Source organism: Taurulus bubalis, assembly GCF_910589615.1.
Source record: "Taurulus bubalis genome assembly, chromosome: 8".
NCBI classification, from domain to species: domain Eukaryota; kingdom Metazoa; phylum Chordata; class Actinopteri; order Perciformes; family Cottidae; genus Taurulus; species Taurulus bubalis.
In genome coordinates, this window is record NC_136596.1 from 27502482 (window position 1) to 27521262 (window position 18781).

Genomic DNA, 18781 nt, shown 5'->3' on the forward strand with positions numbered 1-18781 from the left:
GGCTTCATCTGGATGTAGACTCAACGAAGCTCTTTATAGCTTTCTATTCTGAAACATCAACTGAATTTGGACTGATATCATCTTTAATGATTATTGATCAACTTTACTTTTCCCCTTCAAACTAAAAACAGAAGATGATAGTTCTTCTTTAATACTTTTTTTATGATTATTTCTATTTTCTCTGGACCACTTACTCCCTCCTTTGGTAGAAGTACCTATAAGCAGTCACTAGGGGGCAGAAGTAGTCCATCATTGGACAAAAGAGCTCTCTTAGCAGACGTGAGAATGTCCATGAAGCCACTCATGACCTGGACTACACGTCTCTGGCTGGGAGAAGGTTCTGACGCATCTTTGTGTTACAAAGGCTTACTTTCTTCTTTTTCCTGAAACGGTTTAGTTTGTGTTTTGTGACAGTGCTTCAATAAGTGTCCGGGTTCAAATGTAAGCACACTGACCTCCATGAGCCGGCACATAAGTGACCCTGTAGCTGTCCACCCGGGCCTTTGGGACCATCCAGTGCACGGTGGCCGACGTGTCGGAGACGTCGGAGAAGCGGAGGCCCTTGGGCGAGCCCAGGTCTGAACACAGCGGGGGGCAAACAGAGACACAATGCGGTTTAGTTCATATGTGCACCGCCTTCTTCCACGGGTGAGGACTGGTAGTATTGCCATTTACATATATGTTCTGCTTCACAGTTAACAGCTGACAGGAGAAGACACACGTGTATTATTTACATCGTATTGGAGCGAAGGCAGATCCACCGCTGGTCTTTGAAAGAATAAAGCGACAGAGAGAGAGCGTACAGGAGAGAGAGAGCAAGGTGGAGCAGACAAAAGAGAGAGAGAGACTTCCTGGCTAACCAGCGAGCCGCAGTATCTTGCGTGACAGACCCGAGGAGATTAACTTGCCCCCATTTCATGGCAACACAAAAGTGAAACATGCGCCACGAAACCCAAGAGTAAAGCCTCACCCCCAGGGAGGACAGGAGACACAGCCAGAGACACCCGTTCTGTGTGACAGACAACTGCTCCCTCCCACACAAACACACACACACACACACACACACACACACACACACACTTTACAAAGAGCGACTCCGACACACAGGGCCAGGCAGTCAAAGACAACATTCGGGAGGACGCCTGGACGGAGACGACACAATGGAGGGAGTAAAGAGCTGAGTAAATGTCTTGAGTGGGGGTCGACTTTTTATTATTATTATTAGCTTCCAAGGCATTTTCTGATAGTTCTGGACTGAAGCTGCTTATGCTTATTCCTGCAGATATTCAGCAACTTTAAAATCAGATAATTTTTAATACCCAGAATCACTAAAGCATTGTGAATACCACAGGATTCTACATTCCCCACTAGAACCTGTTCAATACTACAAGAATAATATCAATATAGCTGCTTCATGTCCATCATAACAGATCGGACACATTTTTAAAACCACGTTGATTTTAGCAATCAACGTGGTCTAGTTCTGATCCAGCAGCAGTCGGGGGTCCTGTCTCAGCCGCCATGTGGTCCTTTGGATCCCAGACTGTGTTGTTGGACATTGCTGGTCCGCTGGAACCAGTCTGGAGCACTGACAGACCGGTTCTGACAAGACGCAACAGAGCTGCTCGTCGTCATTAAAAGTGATTCACTTCTCAAGATAACCTTTCTGATTTGCGTCAAATTGCAGTTGTTGAGTTTCTTGGATGAGCACAGCGCCATGACGCTGTGATACCAGGTTAGAAGACAAAAAGACAAACACAGGGATTAATGACCATGTTTTCATGCCGTTACCACAGAAGGACGAGTTCGACAGGAGAGGACGTGAATGCACATTGACCACGCGGACACGGTTCCCTGCTGTCTTTGTTCTCCACCCGTTCACCGTGTACCTGTTCTCACCCACTCCTCTAAAGACTTAGAGCGTCGCCCCAAAACGAGACCAAAGATTTTGACTCTGTACTCGGTGTCTTCGGTGAGATCGATGATGGCGGCGCCGCGCTCCTCGCCGCCCAGCACCAGCTCGCTCGGCTGGCCCGGGCCATCGGCCTCGCTGACCATCACAACAACGGTGTCGAAGGCGTCCTCTTCAGCCGTCCAGGCCAGCCTAAAGCTCTCAGGGGTGACGTTGGAGACTAGGAGAGCCTCCACCTCTGGTTCGGTCTCTGAGTGACAGGGGAAAGTCAGTGTTGCTCCTCTGTGGAACTTAAGAGTGCTTTGACATGTCTGCCAAAAAGTGTGTTTACGTCTTTGTGTAAATGCCAGCATTGGTTATACGGAAGCTTAGCATCAGTCTAGAAATAAAGAACGGAACGAGAGTAGTTTCACCACATATATGGTGAAAAACAGAGAAGGCTGGCCCATCAAAGCCACTGTGGTTAGTAAGATGGAAAACGGATGAAGTTAAGATTGTGACCGCAATTTTTCCCAGGACATTTTTGTAAAACAATATATTAGTCTGGCCTGGAATACTAAACTATTGTTTGAACTTTAGGGGGAAATTCTGTAATGTAATGACTTCTTTGAATAAAGAGTTGCGTGTGTGTTTATATGTCTGTTTCCATCTTCACGCATGATGTGCTTCTACCACGTAATAATCTGTCACGAGGTCGTTACCAGTTTGCCATTGATTGGAAAATTCTGAGTAAAGGTTCGGCTGCGTCTCTGCATTGGCATTAGCTTGGTGGCGGCAGTGGAGGCGCCATGAATAAAGGTAACAGCTTGAAATGCCTGGTCAGACCTGAAAGCGGCCAATTGAATATTGATGTCTTTGTGAAATAATTGGCTCTCAAAGATCTACTATTACTACCGACCATAGAGCTAGCAGCTGTACTGCTGCTGCAGCTATGCTAACTGCTAACCAGCCGAGCTAGCGGCAGTCAGTCACAAGCTTGAGGAAGCTCCTCTTCATTTTCTCTATGATGGGTTGTTTACTCCTCCCTGGCTTTTTGTACATATCATTTAAGTTCATGCACCGAATACAAGCTTGCTAGCTAACGTGCTCGCTTGAACCGGGCGATGAGTTCACTTGGTAGCAATGGACTCCCATCTCAAAGCTGTCTGCAAACTGTTCCTATTTTGTAGAGCAGTTTACACCCTGAAGGCAGATTTACTAAACACCTACAAATTAATCCATATCGCAACGGTTCCTTTGGAAACTTTGCCATGTTGTCTGTTGGTGTGTCCTCATTTCTGCAACACATTTCAGGCTAGGCGACGTGCGATTCCACTTGAAATAATTCTAATCAAACAAACGTCACGACTCCTCAAAATTCATTAAAACTTTTAAAAAGTGAGCAAAAGTAAAAGAGGCTGAGGTTCTCTTAGAACGTTGCTCACAACAGTGCGGTGCAGACACAGCGCTGCGGATGGGAGTGTGCGCATGTGGTGCAGTAAAAGCTTGTTAGGCAGTCATTAGCAGCAGCTAATAATGGAAGTGATAGGAAGAGAGGCCGAGAGACAGCAGGAGTCTACAGCTGCTGGAGAAAAAAGCTCCGTTTCTCCAGAGGACGAGTCCGCTGAAGCTAATTAGCAGGAGAAACCTCCGGCAGCAGCACAGATGGACACATGGACCGGACAGAGCTTTTAAAGCAGCCGGGATAGAAGCAGATATAAGTGGGCTGAGGAAAGCCTCAATAAAGCCCAGCGCCACTGCTCATTAAAACACTACACCAAATATGAAGGTCTCAGGGGACCTTGAACTAGCCTGAATCCCCCTTCTTTTTTTTATTGTTAGGGAAAACGCATGAGAATTGTTGTGAGAAGAAGCGGTGGAAATAAGAAGCGGAGCAGACAAATCCCAGGGAGCTGTCACTCTTCATTAGCCGCCGGGCAGCTTGAGCTGGTCAGTGGAAGAGAGGGAGGGCCACTTCCATCAGCTAACATGTGCTAGCTTGCTACTGATTTCACCCTCCCTCCACCACCACCACCGCTCCAACCCCCCAAGACCTGAGGGAACACAATCCCTGCTCACAAAAGGGAGCCTGTTATTGGAGGATGTGCGCGCCGGCGCCAGCTAACCTGCTGGAAAGGCGCTCTGCGAGCAGACGCCCAGAGTCCAGTCCAGAGCAGCTTGTGCTGATATGAATCACAACTGAGTCGAGCTTGTTTCTGGTTGCTATCCACATCTCTTTGTGATCCCATCGCTCATTTGTTGGGGTAAAAAACAAACTCAAACATTTCCTCGCTCCCCTTTTAGAGGAGGACTTTGCTTCCCCCACAGCGTCTTCCTCCAGTGGGCCGGCGATGACCACCGTGCATAGCATAATCAAATTAGTCTGCGCTTGTGTTCACAAGTTGGAATGTTTTATGGATTAAGTGATGCTAATGAAAAAATGTTAAGATGGTTTCCCCAGCCATTAGCATGCAGACAATGGGCCGTGTTGAGCGCATGCCATATTCTGCGTGGCCCCAGAAGCCCCTGGCACCCCGAGCACCAGAGCCCAGGGGCGATGGCAGCATGAGAATGAAGAGCGGTCCCGGCTGGGGGAACTGGGGATGCATACAGAAGAGAGGCCTCACACAAAGTGACAAAAGCGCCTCAGGGTTTTTTTTTTGTCCTCTGTCAGTCCTCCCATCTTTCTTCCAGCTGACTGATCCTCATCAGTGAAATGCTGAATGATAATGTCGAATAGAGTCTGACATAAAAATAAAAAACATCGTTTTAAAATGGTTATTTTTGACATTGTAGTCCCGTCTAAACAGTTTCATAGGGTGACGGAGGAGGTGTAAACCCTCAGAAGGTATTTTGTTATGATTTATGTGTGAAGGTGCCATTATTAAAAGGCACCATTAGACGATTTTGGTCTCGCTGTTAACGGCCCATTTATTAGGCACACATAGTAATTCTCAGCACGTTAATCCCGGGTAATGACTGTGTTTGGTGTAGTGGGTGGGGAAACCAGCGCACCTGTTGTGCCCCAGTTAAACAGCACACTGACCTTTTTTATGTGTTTCTGCCGGTTCACACAACAGACCAGGTGCTGTTCCAGGCTGGACTCGTACCAACAGGCAGACTGACAGCTCAAAGGTGGATCAAACGCGTATCTGCGGCTGGGCTAATACGGATTGAAGGTTTTTTGTGTGGTTGCTGTGGGGTGTTAAGAGTGTTAGCCCATTTCACAATCCCCGCATCAAAGGCAGGGATACGTGCATGATGGATGGCTGATGAGGGGGTGTTGTTTTGGGGATTTGGATTGAGCACTCCGTTGGATGGAAAGGAGATTTTGTTTACCCCGAGAAGATTCACTTCCAGCTCAGTGGCTGGTAGATTGTCTTCGCACACCTTTTTAAATGTACCTCCAACGCTGAAGGTACACCGTTTGAGCTCAGAAGATGGGAGCTGAGTTGCCCATGGGGACGGACAAAACAAGCCTCCATCCCTACAAGTACAGCATCATGTGATCAATCACAAAGATTTGTCAGATTAAGGTCTCGAAAACAATTGAAAATGGCTGATTTTACTGTATTAAGAGGGCCATTTTTTAAAGACCTGGGAAAGGTCAGAGAGCACAAACAAATAAGAACGCCTTTCAGAGTCAATTTAACACACCAAAGCGAAATCGTCAAACACCATTTGACAACCACAAGTTACTGTAACTAAGAAAGTCCAAGTGGAAAGACAGTGGTTGATTCTCTGTGTGCAGCAGAAGAAGGAAGCAAAGGAAAGAGAGAGGCCCCGGCGTTGACAGCGTCGATACCTGTGATGGTGTCTGCAAAGACCGGGTCTAAGAGCGCCCCCCTGTACACCCCGTACAGATTGGCCCTGTACCAGGTGGTGGAGGACAGGCCAGAGATGGCGAGGTAGCGAGCATCGGCGGGCACCGTGTGGTTTTGCCACTCTGCGCCCGTCTCCGCATCGGTAACCTCGACCAGAAAGGCCTCGAACGCCCCGTCCTCAGCGGACCAGGACAGGAGGAAGCTGTCCCACGATACGTCGCTGACGGTGACGTTGGTCACCAAAGGCTTCTCTTCCTCTGGGTGGCGACAAACACATCAACACGGGAGTTACAGGACAGACACACAGAATGAAGACAAAAGGTTAGAGCGATACAGGTCCTTCGTAGCCGATCCTGGAATCTTTTGGACTGAAACTCGACTGACAAGGAGTGGACAGCGTGATTTCAAGCACAAGTACACAAATTGTTGGGTTCCATTTGAACCTTTCTTCTTGACAAAAATGAGATAAAAAAAAGATATAAAACAAACAAGACTGAGCTTCTGCTCAACATTCGATGAGTCCTCCTTGGCAATATCTGCTGCTGCTGCTGCAAAAAAGAAGAGGATCTCTCATTTGTGTTTCAATCAATTCATTTTGCTGTCAAGAGAAAAAGAGGTTAGGTCTTCACTTTGTCTGGGGTGGAAATAAGGGAATATGGTGTCATTATCAACGACCGCCTATAGCCATCTCCTCTATATTACCATATAAGTGGAAAGACTTCGAGATAGAAAGCAGCAGACAGACATGCTGATGCAGCTTGTGCACATTAATGGCTGTGAACGAGCCATTAACATTTGAAGGTGCGGCGTAGCCTGACCGGTATGGCAGGAGTACGCCGTCCACTTCAAACCCCACGGGGAGGCCATGCAGAGCCAAGCGCAGCAGCCTGTAATTGGAGTCCATTGAGTGTGCGAGCATTCAGGGAGTAGATTAGAAAGAGACGGAGATAGATGTTGCAGGTAAACATCAAGGCTCCCATTATCCTCTTTTCACTGTGTTGCAGAGTGGAGCGCACATGGGGTGGCAGACAATGGGAAAGGGATTGGGGTGGAGGGCTTTGCTGCAATGGGCTGATCATCGCTTGTGAGAGCTCAGATGGACATGGAAAATGCATTTGTATGATGTGTGGTGAGTTTGTGTGTAGCGTGGGAGGGTTTGAGTCAGCGTTCTGTGCACTGTGCAAACTTTTCTTCAACAAAGTTGCAGCGAATAAAACATGCAAATTTAACAAATACTTTATTATACACTCTAATGTAGTTGTAAGCGGATATAAGTGCATTTGTATTTGTCATTAGCAGTAACTCCTCCTGTGGACACACATTAGTGGAGGCTAAAGTAGAAACAGATCATGAATGACAACGTGGGAAGACGTTGGAATGATATCAAATGTGTCTTCATATGAAAATGTATAGTCCACTTAAAAATAACTACATTATAGTATGTTGTAAACCATGTATTTATTATGTTTATACTGCTTATGAATACTAGATGTGGGACAAAGTCATTTTTTGGCAATTCCCAAGTTTTAGCATTCAAGTCTCCTGAGTCCTGAACGACATGATGAGCTCTGAGCAATGCCATCTGAATCAATATATTACCTTTACAAAGACAATATGTATTTAATGAAACCTGTATATATTCGTTAAAACTATTTTAGTGGAACTGAACTTAATCCAAAAAAAGGTTTGGGGAATCAAGTGTTGAAATGAATAGCGTTAATGAAGGAAGATACATTTATTCCTTGCACACTTAACATACGAACACAAACATACGAACATACTTTTATTGTTTGGGCTTGAGGGGAGGTATCAAATATTATTGATGATATCATTTCAAGTCAAAAAGCTCCAGTGGTGTTAAAGTCCAAGATTTCGTCAAGTCGAGTCTGAAGTCATCAAGTTTGTGGCTTGAGTCGGACTTAAGTCCAAATCATGTGACTCGAGTCCACACGTCATGTGACTTGAGTCCACACCTCTTCTAAATAGGGTAGACACAAATATAATCTGGCTACAATTCTTGTGAAGAGATCGCTAACATTTTTAAGAAAGGGAAAGTACTTTGGGAAAGCATTATTGTTAAAGCAGCGAAAATATGCTTTGAGCTCGCTTTTTAAATCATATTAAGACAACATATCCCTTCAGTATTTGAGGAAATCAATTTCACTTCCTTGGCTTACTTTCCCACCCCACTTCCTAACTTTGAAGGCTCAGTTCACCCAAATTACTAAAACATATGTTCCTTCTAATAGAGGTATGAATGTTGATTCTGAGCCCAGGTCCGCCTAAGATGTCTGCACCGGTACAATGGAAGTGAATGGAATTTAATTTGTGGCACTTACATTGAGCATTATAAATTACTTTAAAAACATCAAACATTAACCTCTCTCTCCAGAAACATGCTGTCAGACATGTTCCCAAAACCTTCTCTTCGGTAGAAAATACAAATTAAAGTTCTTTGGCTTATCCAGAGTAAAAAGGGCTGTTTCTATGTTTCTGGAAAGAGATGCTGCTGCTACATTTTCAAAAGGACATTTTGCAACACTGTGTACCACAAACTAAATTGTATCCATCTCCATTTTACTGTGGTAACGGCTGGGATTCTCGGAAGCAGCTGTGGCTAGAAACCACTAAGGCGAATAATTTTTATTTATACTAATTTCTTTGTATTTTGAGTGAGCCAACCCTTGAAGCCCAGCTACAGTTCTGGTTGTCACATGCGGTTGAAGAGGTGTGTCATGACTAAATCAAATGGTCCCCTGAGATATCGCCTCGTCATGCTGATATCTGCCATTTGATCCAAGCTCAATCATATCATCTTCAAGATGAGACTCAATCCGTCCGTGCATGCAGGACAATGATCTCGCCTCTTTTCATGCTTCATGTTCTCCGTTTGTGTCCGCAGAGAATCGGCTGCTCATGCACGCTCGTCCTGTGAAGTAAGACATCCCATCATGGTGCCCATAATGATGTCACACAACATATGAAGACACCTTTACAGACAATGGCGACGTACACATTTTGGCAACGGAAGTTTGGCGGACAGCAACAGCTTGTCGAGCTAAACAAGAAGAGTGTTTACCATAAAGCCAAGGTCAATCTAAACAAGTTGACTTTCCAGATCCATGTTCTATTGTGAGTGGGCAGAATACATTTCATTCCGTGTTTAAAGCTTGCTCACTGGTCTGGACCTCTTCCGTTGCCAACATGCTGGAGCATTTCTTTGATGACATGGCCGTGAAAGGGGTCATAAGACTCACAGCTGATACCGGTTTAAGACCTCTGGGAGGTTTTTAATCAAGGAAATGAACAACAGCAGGCAAACATGTTTGTTCAATTTCTTAATATGTACAAAGATGGGCACTGAATTTTGGGACTATAAGTCGTTATCATGTCCACGTGTCTGTTGTCATTGTTCCCTGAGCAGAACTCTTCCAGTCAGCTGATTAGTGTAAATTATGATAATCCGGGTTTTTGTCTCCAGATATCCGTGTTTGAATCGCGTGAGTCTCTGCCTTCATTTTCATTTTCAGGGGCACATTTGGGCTTGGTATTGATTCTGAACAGCTCTCCTGAAACCCTCGTGAGCCTTCCTGTGATGTCAGACACAAGTAGAGCCCCTCTCCCTCCCCTCCTGTAAATGGAGTGCGCTGCAGACGATAAAGGCTGCGGATCGGTCCGGGCTGAGGATTAGCGGGCTGCTGATTTCAGAGACAATGTTTTAACAGGAGTCCCAGCATGTGGCCTTTTATCTGACAGAGCCGCAGTTCATCGTGGTCAAACAGCACAAAACCAGAGGGGAGTGGGGCTCACGCCAACAATTATCACATGAATGAACATTGTGCTGGCTGCGCACATGTCCACACGAACCCACACACACTCAGTTTCACTCTATTTTAGTCTTTTTAGCCACTCAAGTCTCTCAATCATATGTCATATGTGCCACACATGAGCACACAGACTGGTGGACATAAAGAGTGGACACACACACACACACACACACACACACACACACACACACACACACATAGTCTGTATTTTTTTGGCAGCGTGCAATCCAAAAACATATGCAACAAAAGGCAGTTATTCCAAAGCTCCCCAACTTTTCCCTCATGCCGTATCGATTGTTGCCCGTAGCCGAGCAATTTAATGGGCACCCGTTGCATAACTGGGGGATTTACTTGTGAAATCTTTGGCTCGGAGGCAGCCTGACCACCGCTTAAAGAAATATGCCACAATCACCTCGTTTGTCTCTTCTTGTTTTGGTTTTAAAAATAGGGGAAAAAAGAAAAATAATCCCACATGCTATAAATGAGCCTTGTCGGGAGGGGAGGAGGTTGGGTAGAGACAGAGTGACTTACATCGAGGAGCTAACAATGAACTCAATTCATTGCTTGGGTTTGGCTGCAGTACTGAAGGACAACACAAAACCAACCTATGGTTATTCTCTAACCCTGCGCACCAGCTAGAAGCCTCATGGAAACAGTGGCTGCATTCAGAGGAGCCTCAGACACATTTCATACATGCTGGACATTTCAGTCTAGCTGCTGATAAAGGCCAAACTTTACCTCTTTGCTTTGTTTTTGGCAGTCAAATAACAAATAATAATCACTTTCTTCTGCTGGTGCTTCGCCACGCAGATCAGATTTAGTTTTTAATCTGCTCATATTTTGAGATGCTTTTACTTGTGTGAGTGAGAGCTGGGAGATCCTTGACATAGACCAGAGGGTGCAGGAGCATCGGGCAGCCAAGGGTCCAGGGGTAAGGGAGCACAGGGAGGAAGACCAGTTCCTTCTAACCTCAACCCGGCATTAAAACATGTTGGATATGATGAGCTCTTAATGACATTCAGGCAGACTTACAGACACGCTAAAAATGAAATACGTTTGATATATTATGGCTTAATAAAGTTGATACGGCAAACCTGTCGGCCAATAAATCCAACAGACAGAAAGCAGCAATAGCATGAATGCACAGTTTCTAAAAACCTGACAAATATAAGTCCATTATTCACTCTCCTTCTAGCCCTTTTGGGCCCAACATCTGGCTCTTTAGCTGCTAAATGCTCCACTTTGCTCAGCGGCTGGTGCTGGGTAGGTCGCTAACATCCGGGTTGATCAGAGCTTTTAGCTGGAAACACTAGTCTTGCTCCATTTTGATCCTGTGGATTGAACCTAACCAGTACAATTGTTGGTTGTAAAACTAAAAACAACTTAGCTGAAACATATTTTAGCTGAGAGCATATTTTAAATGCTTTAAAATTGGCAGAAAAACATGTTGGCCACACGGGATATGTTGAATGTCTACGTTTCTGAACCAAAAATAAGTTTCATATCGACCTGGTGTCACGCGGTTAAACGTTGTGAAATGATTTGTTTGGATAAGGTTCGGATAAACATCAAGGTTTGTCCTGTTTGTTTGATCCGTCCTTCGCGGACTTTCTCGCTGGTTCTACTCACGATGCCTCAAGAGTGCCGCTCTACATACCAGGTCCTTGCTCGGCGTGTCACTTGTTGCTCGGCCCGAAGGCAACAACGTCGGCATTCAACGCATCCGTGAGAAACGTACCGTGCCAACAGAACAGTCTGTGACCATCAGATCATCAGTGGTTCCTTCCATATCATATGTAGTCTTTTGACCAATACAGTAAAGGCATTAGTTACTCTGGATAATACACACATGACATGTGTTATTGTCCTCATAGGAAAATAGTTCCACTGAAAACCGTCCAAGGCAAGATCGTTGGGTTTGAATATCAAAGATAATTTTTTTCTGGGAAGCCAAAACTATCTGTGTGGCTACCACTTAAAGTAAAAGAGAAAATAAGGTGTTTATGGTTTGGGTGAATCACCGTTATAAAACTAGGAATTTGCTGAGATTGCGCACAAAAAAGCCAAAACCAGAATTCCATCCTGACTATACTACTGAGTTAAGTGTCTGCAATGTCAGTGTTTTCATGTTGGAATAAATGCCAACCATGAACGACCAGACATTGGTGCCAACAACTCTTCCAATGTCCTTCACTGTTTCCTCCCAAGCTTTTCAGAAACTCAATAACATCACTGCACGACTGCTTACTAGCGCTCAGTCAGGGACCTTGTACTTGTGAGGGTGCTGACCTGTGGGTGCTGAGATGCTGGTGGGTGCGCTGGTCCTGCGGCCCCTCTCGGCGATGATGCTGACGGTGTACAGCATGCCGGGCGTGAGGCCCCTCAGGGTGTGGGACTCGGAGCTGCCTGGGACCGAGTCCTCAGCCCTGTGGCCGTCGGCAGACATGTAAGCCAGTCTGAAGGAGTCCAGTTTGGCCAGGGGGCGTTTCCACTCCAGCGTCATGGTGGTCTCTGTCACCTCTGCAGCGGTCAGGTCCTTGGGAGCGTCCAGGGCTAATTAGGTAAAGTAGAGGAGAGCTGTGTTGGTGTTGATACTACACATCTTAAAACTTGTCCAAGACCAAACTTGTAGCCAATATCCAAGACACTTTCAATTTGATTTCTCTTTTGCTACTTTTAATTGTAATCAATACATGAACCCAATATGAATTTAACCAATAGCCATCTTTGGGAAACACAGTGGTGTCCGTCAGGGCCTGTAAGCCTTCTCTGCTGGCCTAAACACAACCACAGACTTTACATTTACATTTTTTATAAAAAAAAATAATATATATATTTTTTTTATAATTAAAAGTTATAGCTATTTTATAGTTTAATTGTTTTTCACAAATACACTATATGTAGTATCATAATTTGTCCCTATTATCTTATTTTCTCATTGCACAGCTGCTCTGTTGCCTTCAGCCTTCAGCCTTCAGCCTCTTGCATGGCCGCTGTTTAATGATCTGGTTACCAGCGCTCATCCAATCGCCACAGCGGGAGTAGATTCCAAATCCACGGCCCGCCACTCGGGCTCCTCTTCCACAGTAGTTTGTTTTATCTCCATGTTTTAATTCAAATAAAGACAAGAATAACTACGCCGTTGCCTGCATAGTCAGAGACAGCATTAGTGTACTTTACATCCTGAATTACTAGAAAAACGTATGCTTTGCAAAATAAACTGCAGTGTAGTGGAGAAAAAATCAAAAAAACACATTCAGGTGTTTATTTCACATCTCTGTGATCTCATGTCTGTTTGCGTTTCCTAAATTCACCAAATGTTACTATTAGATAATGCATCATTTGCATATTTAACCATAACATTTCAGTACATTTAAATACCATGTGTCTTAATGTGAGTATTAACTGATAAAAGTTTCATGGTGATATCTATTCGTAAATTTGTTGTGTCTTCAAAATGTCTGTAATTTTACAATCCATATCTTTACATTATTATAAGCTGTGGCCACGCTTGGCTCGTGATTGGCGGGTCTGTGGGCGGGACCTTGATACCACGGCTCCACCCCTTGATGTTAAAAGCCCAGGATGGCCATAATATGCAGCAACAAGTGAAGGACACATGTAGAGCGTGGCTATCTCTCACCGGTCACTGCGTTGGTGGTCGTCGGCAGACTCTCCCGGTCGTCCGTCACCGCGGTCACGCCCATCCCGTACTCGGTGCCAGGCCTCAGGCCTACGCGACGAGGGGCGAAATAAAAAAATAAAGAAACAAAAAAACACTGATACAGAAATAAAAAGCAGCATCATGTTTTCGTTTGTTCAAATCCACCGAGGTGTCACCGAACGAACGGCGGGGAGGCCCCGCAGTCAAGTGACCAGCTGTTTGGCTAATGGCTCCAGTGCCGATGGCAAACACACAAAATGAACGCTCTCATGGGGCTGGGTTGCACAATGGATTGCAGACTAATTGCTTTTCACGGTAAGCCTGCGCTCGCTGCGGAACATCAGCGGTGCATTTGCATTGATGGATCTATAGGGCCCTTGTGGCAGAGCCGGGAACACTACTTGCTATGATACAGCGGGCTCCGGAGGCCCTTTGGTCTCCACAATTAAGCCCTCTCCAGGCCTGATCGCCTCTAATTCCTTTATTAACTCCCACAGAGGTCATCACACGCACAGTCTTGCAGCATGAAATTACACCTAATGCCCAGGAAACTCATTATCAATAAAACCACGAGCGTGAAGGCAATTACAGATAATAACTGTGTGAAAGAAGTGCTGATGCGTGTGTGTGTGGAGCCGAGTGGGACGTCGTCTGAATGGACACAGTGCTTTTATTTCCACGGGACGGGCCTCCCAAGGACAAAGAATTGGGCCAGACAAAGACACTATTAGCCCGTTTTTCATAGCTTTTTTAAATTTTGTTTCTCATGGTGTCTAATCCTGCCATGCACACAGCGTAGAAACAAACACACACACACACACACACACACACATCCGCCTCAAAGCATGGCTTTATAATGTCAGCGGTGCAGATAGATGAAACCGTTTGAGCGAAGCCTGCACAGTGAAACAAGCGGCAGTGTTATTCCATTTAAAGTCTGAATGCCAGAGCTCCCCCCCCGCCCCGGGTGGTTTTCTAATAAAGTGAGCCTCTTTGTAGACGGGCAAACATTTCTCGACACAAAACAAAGGCAGCCCATTCTGGAAATGAGCGGGCCGAATATAACACCGGCCATTTAACGAGGCGCACCGCAAACACTTGCCCGAACAATTAAGAGAATAAACACTTTACACTGTATCTGTTTTTTCTTTCTTTTCTTTTTCACACAGATGCTTTTCAGCTCCGTCATTTGGATACAGAGTGCTAACGGGCTGACAGACAAAAGAAGGAAAACACTGAAAGTGCTGGTTTTGCTTGGCTATACGTGGTTGTTTTCTACCTCGCCTTTTGCATTGACAAAAATGAGTAAATTCAATGAAAGCTCATCATGAAAGGTGCTGTTGTACTGGACGACATCATACGAGACTGAACGCTGTATCGGTGCTCTCTGTCTACATACGTGAGGAATACAATGCAGCATCACTGACTACAACCTGTTAACACCTCAATGACATCGTAAAAAGTCATTGTTATAGACTCTACACTGTGTGTGTAACTGGATACAGATGTACAACACAATGGTGTGTGTGTGTGTGTGTGTGTGTGTGTGTGTGTGTGTGAGGGTCCCAGTACCGGTGATCTTGGCCTGGGTGGTGTCCTTGGGTCCTGGTGGGAAGAGCAGCTCTCCGTGCTCGCCTCCAGACAGTGGTCCATACTTGATGCGGTAGTTTTCCACCGGAGCGCGGCTGTTCTTCCACTGGAGAGTGATGCTCTCGTCTGTCAGCTCCACCGTCTGCAGGTCTCTGGGGGCGTCCAGGTCTACAACACGGAGATGGATCAAACCGTAAGGCTGACAGTGGGGGGGGAGGTAGATTTTCCTCATTATGCTATACTTGGGAGGACGTTCGGTCCCTCCAGGAACACAAAGCAGCAGGATATCATCCCTCAATAAATTACAACCATGAGTAAAGTATGTGTGGTCCCACCAGCTGACACACAGCCCATTAAACGTGGCTATGTTAACCTGGGAAATCAGGCTTAAAATAGATCTGTAGAACCTGGGAAAATCACTGGATGAAACCCGCACAGCCGTGGAGGCCGTGGGTTTCATCCAGAAGGTCGTGATTCTCCCAGGTTCTACAGATCTATTTTTTTGGCCTGTCCACACATCAAATCATGGTATTAAGTCTCACCTGTGAGGAAAGACTGGTAGACTGGAATGCTGGTCCGCTCTCCCCTCCGAGCCGACAGGGTCACCTCGTACTGGGTGTCGGGGATGAGGCCTCCCAGGTGGTACTGGGTGTCGGAGGAGGACAGCTCGACCACGGTGCGGTCAGCGGGGTTGGAGCTGGGCCCGTAGGAGACGCTGACCCCGTCCACCTCGGCCACGGGCTGGAACCAGGTCACCAGCGCCGTGGTGTCCGTCACGTCGCGCATGTCCACCTGGCTGGGGGCGTCGATCACTGGAGAGGCAAAACAGGGATGGCTGTTAATGCCCTTTCATGTGGATGCACGTATCCTCAGGTGTTTGATGAAAGATTGGCCAACACTTTGGTGTACATTTTTGCAAAAAATGAAACTGTATCACTGGCCATCCATCACTTATGTTGGATTTATTTTCATGTGCAAAGACGATAAGAAACGCCTGTTTTCAGCGTTGGGCGCCTGACTGTTGCTTTAAGAGTGACTCGAGAAACTGTGACCGTGACTGTAGGAAGGCCTAGGTTCTTGTAACTGTGTAATTCCAGCAATGCCTTATGTGGGCGACTGTGACTCAGTGGTAGAGCAGGGTCGTCCTTCAATCAGAGGATCGGCGGTCTGATCCCCGGCTCAGCTAATCCACGTCGATGTAACCCCAAATTGCTTCTGTGGCTGTGCCTACGGCGTTTTACATTGTGGCGCTACGTTGTGGCGTTACGTTGTGGCGTTACGTTGTGGCGTTACGTTGTGGCGTTACGTTGTGGCGTTACATTGTGGCGTTACACGTTGTGGCGTTACGTTGTGACGTTACACGTTGTGACGTTACACGTTGTGGCGCTACACGTTGTGGCGTTACACGTTGTGGCGTTACGTTGTGGCGTTACGTTGTGACGTTACACGTTGTGGCGCTACACGTTGTGGCGCTACACGTTGTGGCGCTACACGTTGTGGCGTTACACGTTGTGGCGTTACGTTGTGACGTTACACGTTGTGGCGTTACGTTGTGACGTTACACGTTGTGACGTTACACGTTGTGGCGCTACACGTTGTGGCGTTACACGTTGTGGCGTTACGTTGTGGCGTTACGTTGTGGCGTTACGTTGTGACGTTACACGTTGTGGCGCTACACGTTGTGGCGCTACACGTTGTGGCGCTACACATTGTGGCGCTACACGTTGTGGCGTTACACGTTGTGGCGTTACACATTGTGCCGTGCTACATTGTGGCGTTACGTTGTGACATTACGTTGTGACATTACGTTGTGACATTACGTTGTGACATTACGTTGTGACATTACGTTGTGACATTACGTTGTGACATTACGTTGTGACATTACGTTGTGACGTTACGTTGTGATGTTACGTTGTGACGTTACGTTGTGACGTTACGTTGTGACGTTACGTTGTTCATTCTGGTCACATGACATCTATTGCTTCTGTCCATCCGGGGAGAGGGATCCTCCTCTGTTGCTCTCCTGAAGGGTTCTTCTCTTTTTTCCCTGTGAACATTTTTTTCAGTTTTTTGAGGAGTTTTTCCTGATCACATGTGAGGTCCCGGGACAGGATGTTATGTGTACAGATTGTAAAGCCCTCTGAGGATAATTTGTAATTTGTGATGTTGGGCTACACAACATAAACTGAATTGAATTGAAATTGTGGTTTGCAGAATTATTCAGAGCCAACATCTTTTCCTGCCGACTGGGTTGAAATTTCTATCATGGTTATCTGGTGTTGAGGCTTTGCCATTGATGGTTAGATCAATTGATTGATTGATTGGACCCACAAAGGACGATGAAGGTAGGAAGGACATGGAGGGTTGTGTGGGGAGGAGCGTTATATGCATGAATACAGTCACTTCAGCAATGCAGGTGCAGAACATTTGACAGCCCTATTGCATTTATGAGGGTATTCAGCCTATTTACAGATCAAACCCCCACGCCATGAAGGGCGTCTTTTCACCGACACTGAAATTGATTTGTCACACGTAAGCAACTTTAGTGAAGTCAACCTTCTGCGCAGGGCTGATAAAGCGAAGAATCTGCTGTTGAGCTTAACACAGATTTGTCTTCTGAGGACGCTGTGAGGGTGCCGTTCGGGTGTCATGATACCATTCTCCTGGGAGGCCGCCGTCCCTCTGAGCCTGGCGGCTTGACGGACTGGTGCCTCCCACACTTGGTGGGTTGGTTGGAGGGGGAGGAGAGAGCGGAGGGACTCGCTCCACACAATTAGCCCCTCAGCATGCAAATCCCACAATATGAGCCCACAAGCCGGTGTAATAGGAGACATTAAGAGAGCCTGAGTGACACGAGAACTCTGAATCTCATAATCCAAGTAGTGCTGACACGTGGGCATACATGTGTGTGTGTGTGTGTGTGTGTGTGTGTGTGTGTGTGCACGAGTGCAGGCATAAACCGTGGATATGATAAAAAGTCATCCAATTTGACTTTTTCTTGCATCCCCAAGTCCTTTTGACCAATAAAGAGAACTTTTCCAATTTATCCATCAATGTCAAAGTGCAAAATGACCCAATCATTTCCCACCAACACACTTTTAAAAGGCATCTTATTGCTGCTACCATGACAAAAATATATTGGCTCTTTTTATTAGATTTTTATTATTTCCTTTATACGTTATGAAAGATGATCACATAATAGGAATTTTCATGTTATTACGACATTTGTCTCACGAAGTGATGCAGTTTTTACACGTTTCTTGTTATAACACCATCTCACTTCATCTTGTTATATTCTCACCATGACACAATATCTCCTGAAAACAAGAAGCATCAACGAGTTGGTACCTAGTTATAACAAGAAACTTCCATATGCTGTTAAAAGGAGAAATATAGCTCATGTCATGACGATGTGATTACAGGAGTAGTTTGACATTTTGAGTGAGAGAAAATCAATCACACTCTTATGTTTCTGTCTGATATTGGGCTGGAGGCAGGAGATGGTTAGCATAGCTTATCACAAATATATGAGTTTGTCTTGTCAACTAAAACTTGGGCAGAGAGAGAGAGTTTTTGATCTATTTATTTAAATTCGTATTCATCTCAGCAGCCTCTCTCTCATCAGCATCCCAACCAAGTATCCCTCTCTATCTGCAGTAACGACCCTACTACCCTCCCTTTTAACACCTTCTTCTTCACTGAGGATATATATTGAGGCTATATATTCCGTGATAAAATGAAAGGGATTAAGTTGGCACTATTTTCTTGTTATCATCGTGGCAATGATATGCTGCTGTAGGATTGTATCTTCATTCTGACCTTCAATAAATGGTAAATGGACCCATACTTGTATAGCGCTTTTCTAGTCTTCCGACCACTCAAAACACTTTAACACTACATGACATCATTCACACACTGATGAGAGGAGCTACCATGAAGGTTGCACATCAGATTATCAACCATTCATACACCGTAGGTGCATCTA

The 18781-nt window shown here is 45.6% G+C and overlaps 1 protein-coding gene across 1 annotated transcript in view; it reads right to left on the reverse strand.

Annotated features, from left to right (window-relative positions):
- The window catches only part of tncb (tenascin Cb), a gene marked incomplete at its 5' end in the record, with an annotated part of 38523 nt that overhangs the window by 9564 nt on the left and 10178 nt on the right, over nt 1-18781 (reverse strand). The window contains 7 exons of the mRNA XM_079222505.1: nt 456-578; nt 1890-2162; nt 5697-5972; nt 11832-12095; nt 13186-13275; nt 14779-14964; nt 15339-15608. Coding sequence (XP_079078631.1) covers nt 456-578; nt 1890-2162; nt 5697-5972; nt 11832-12095; nt 13186-13275; nt 14779-14964; nt 15339-15608 — 1482 coding nt within the window. The remainder of the gene's footprint in view (nt 1-455; nt 579-1889; nt 2163-5696; nt 5973-11831; nt 12096-13185; nt 13276-14778; nt 14965-15338; nt 15609-18781) is intronic.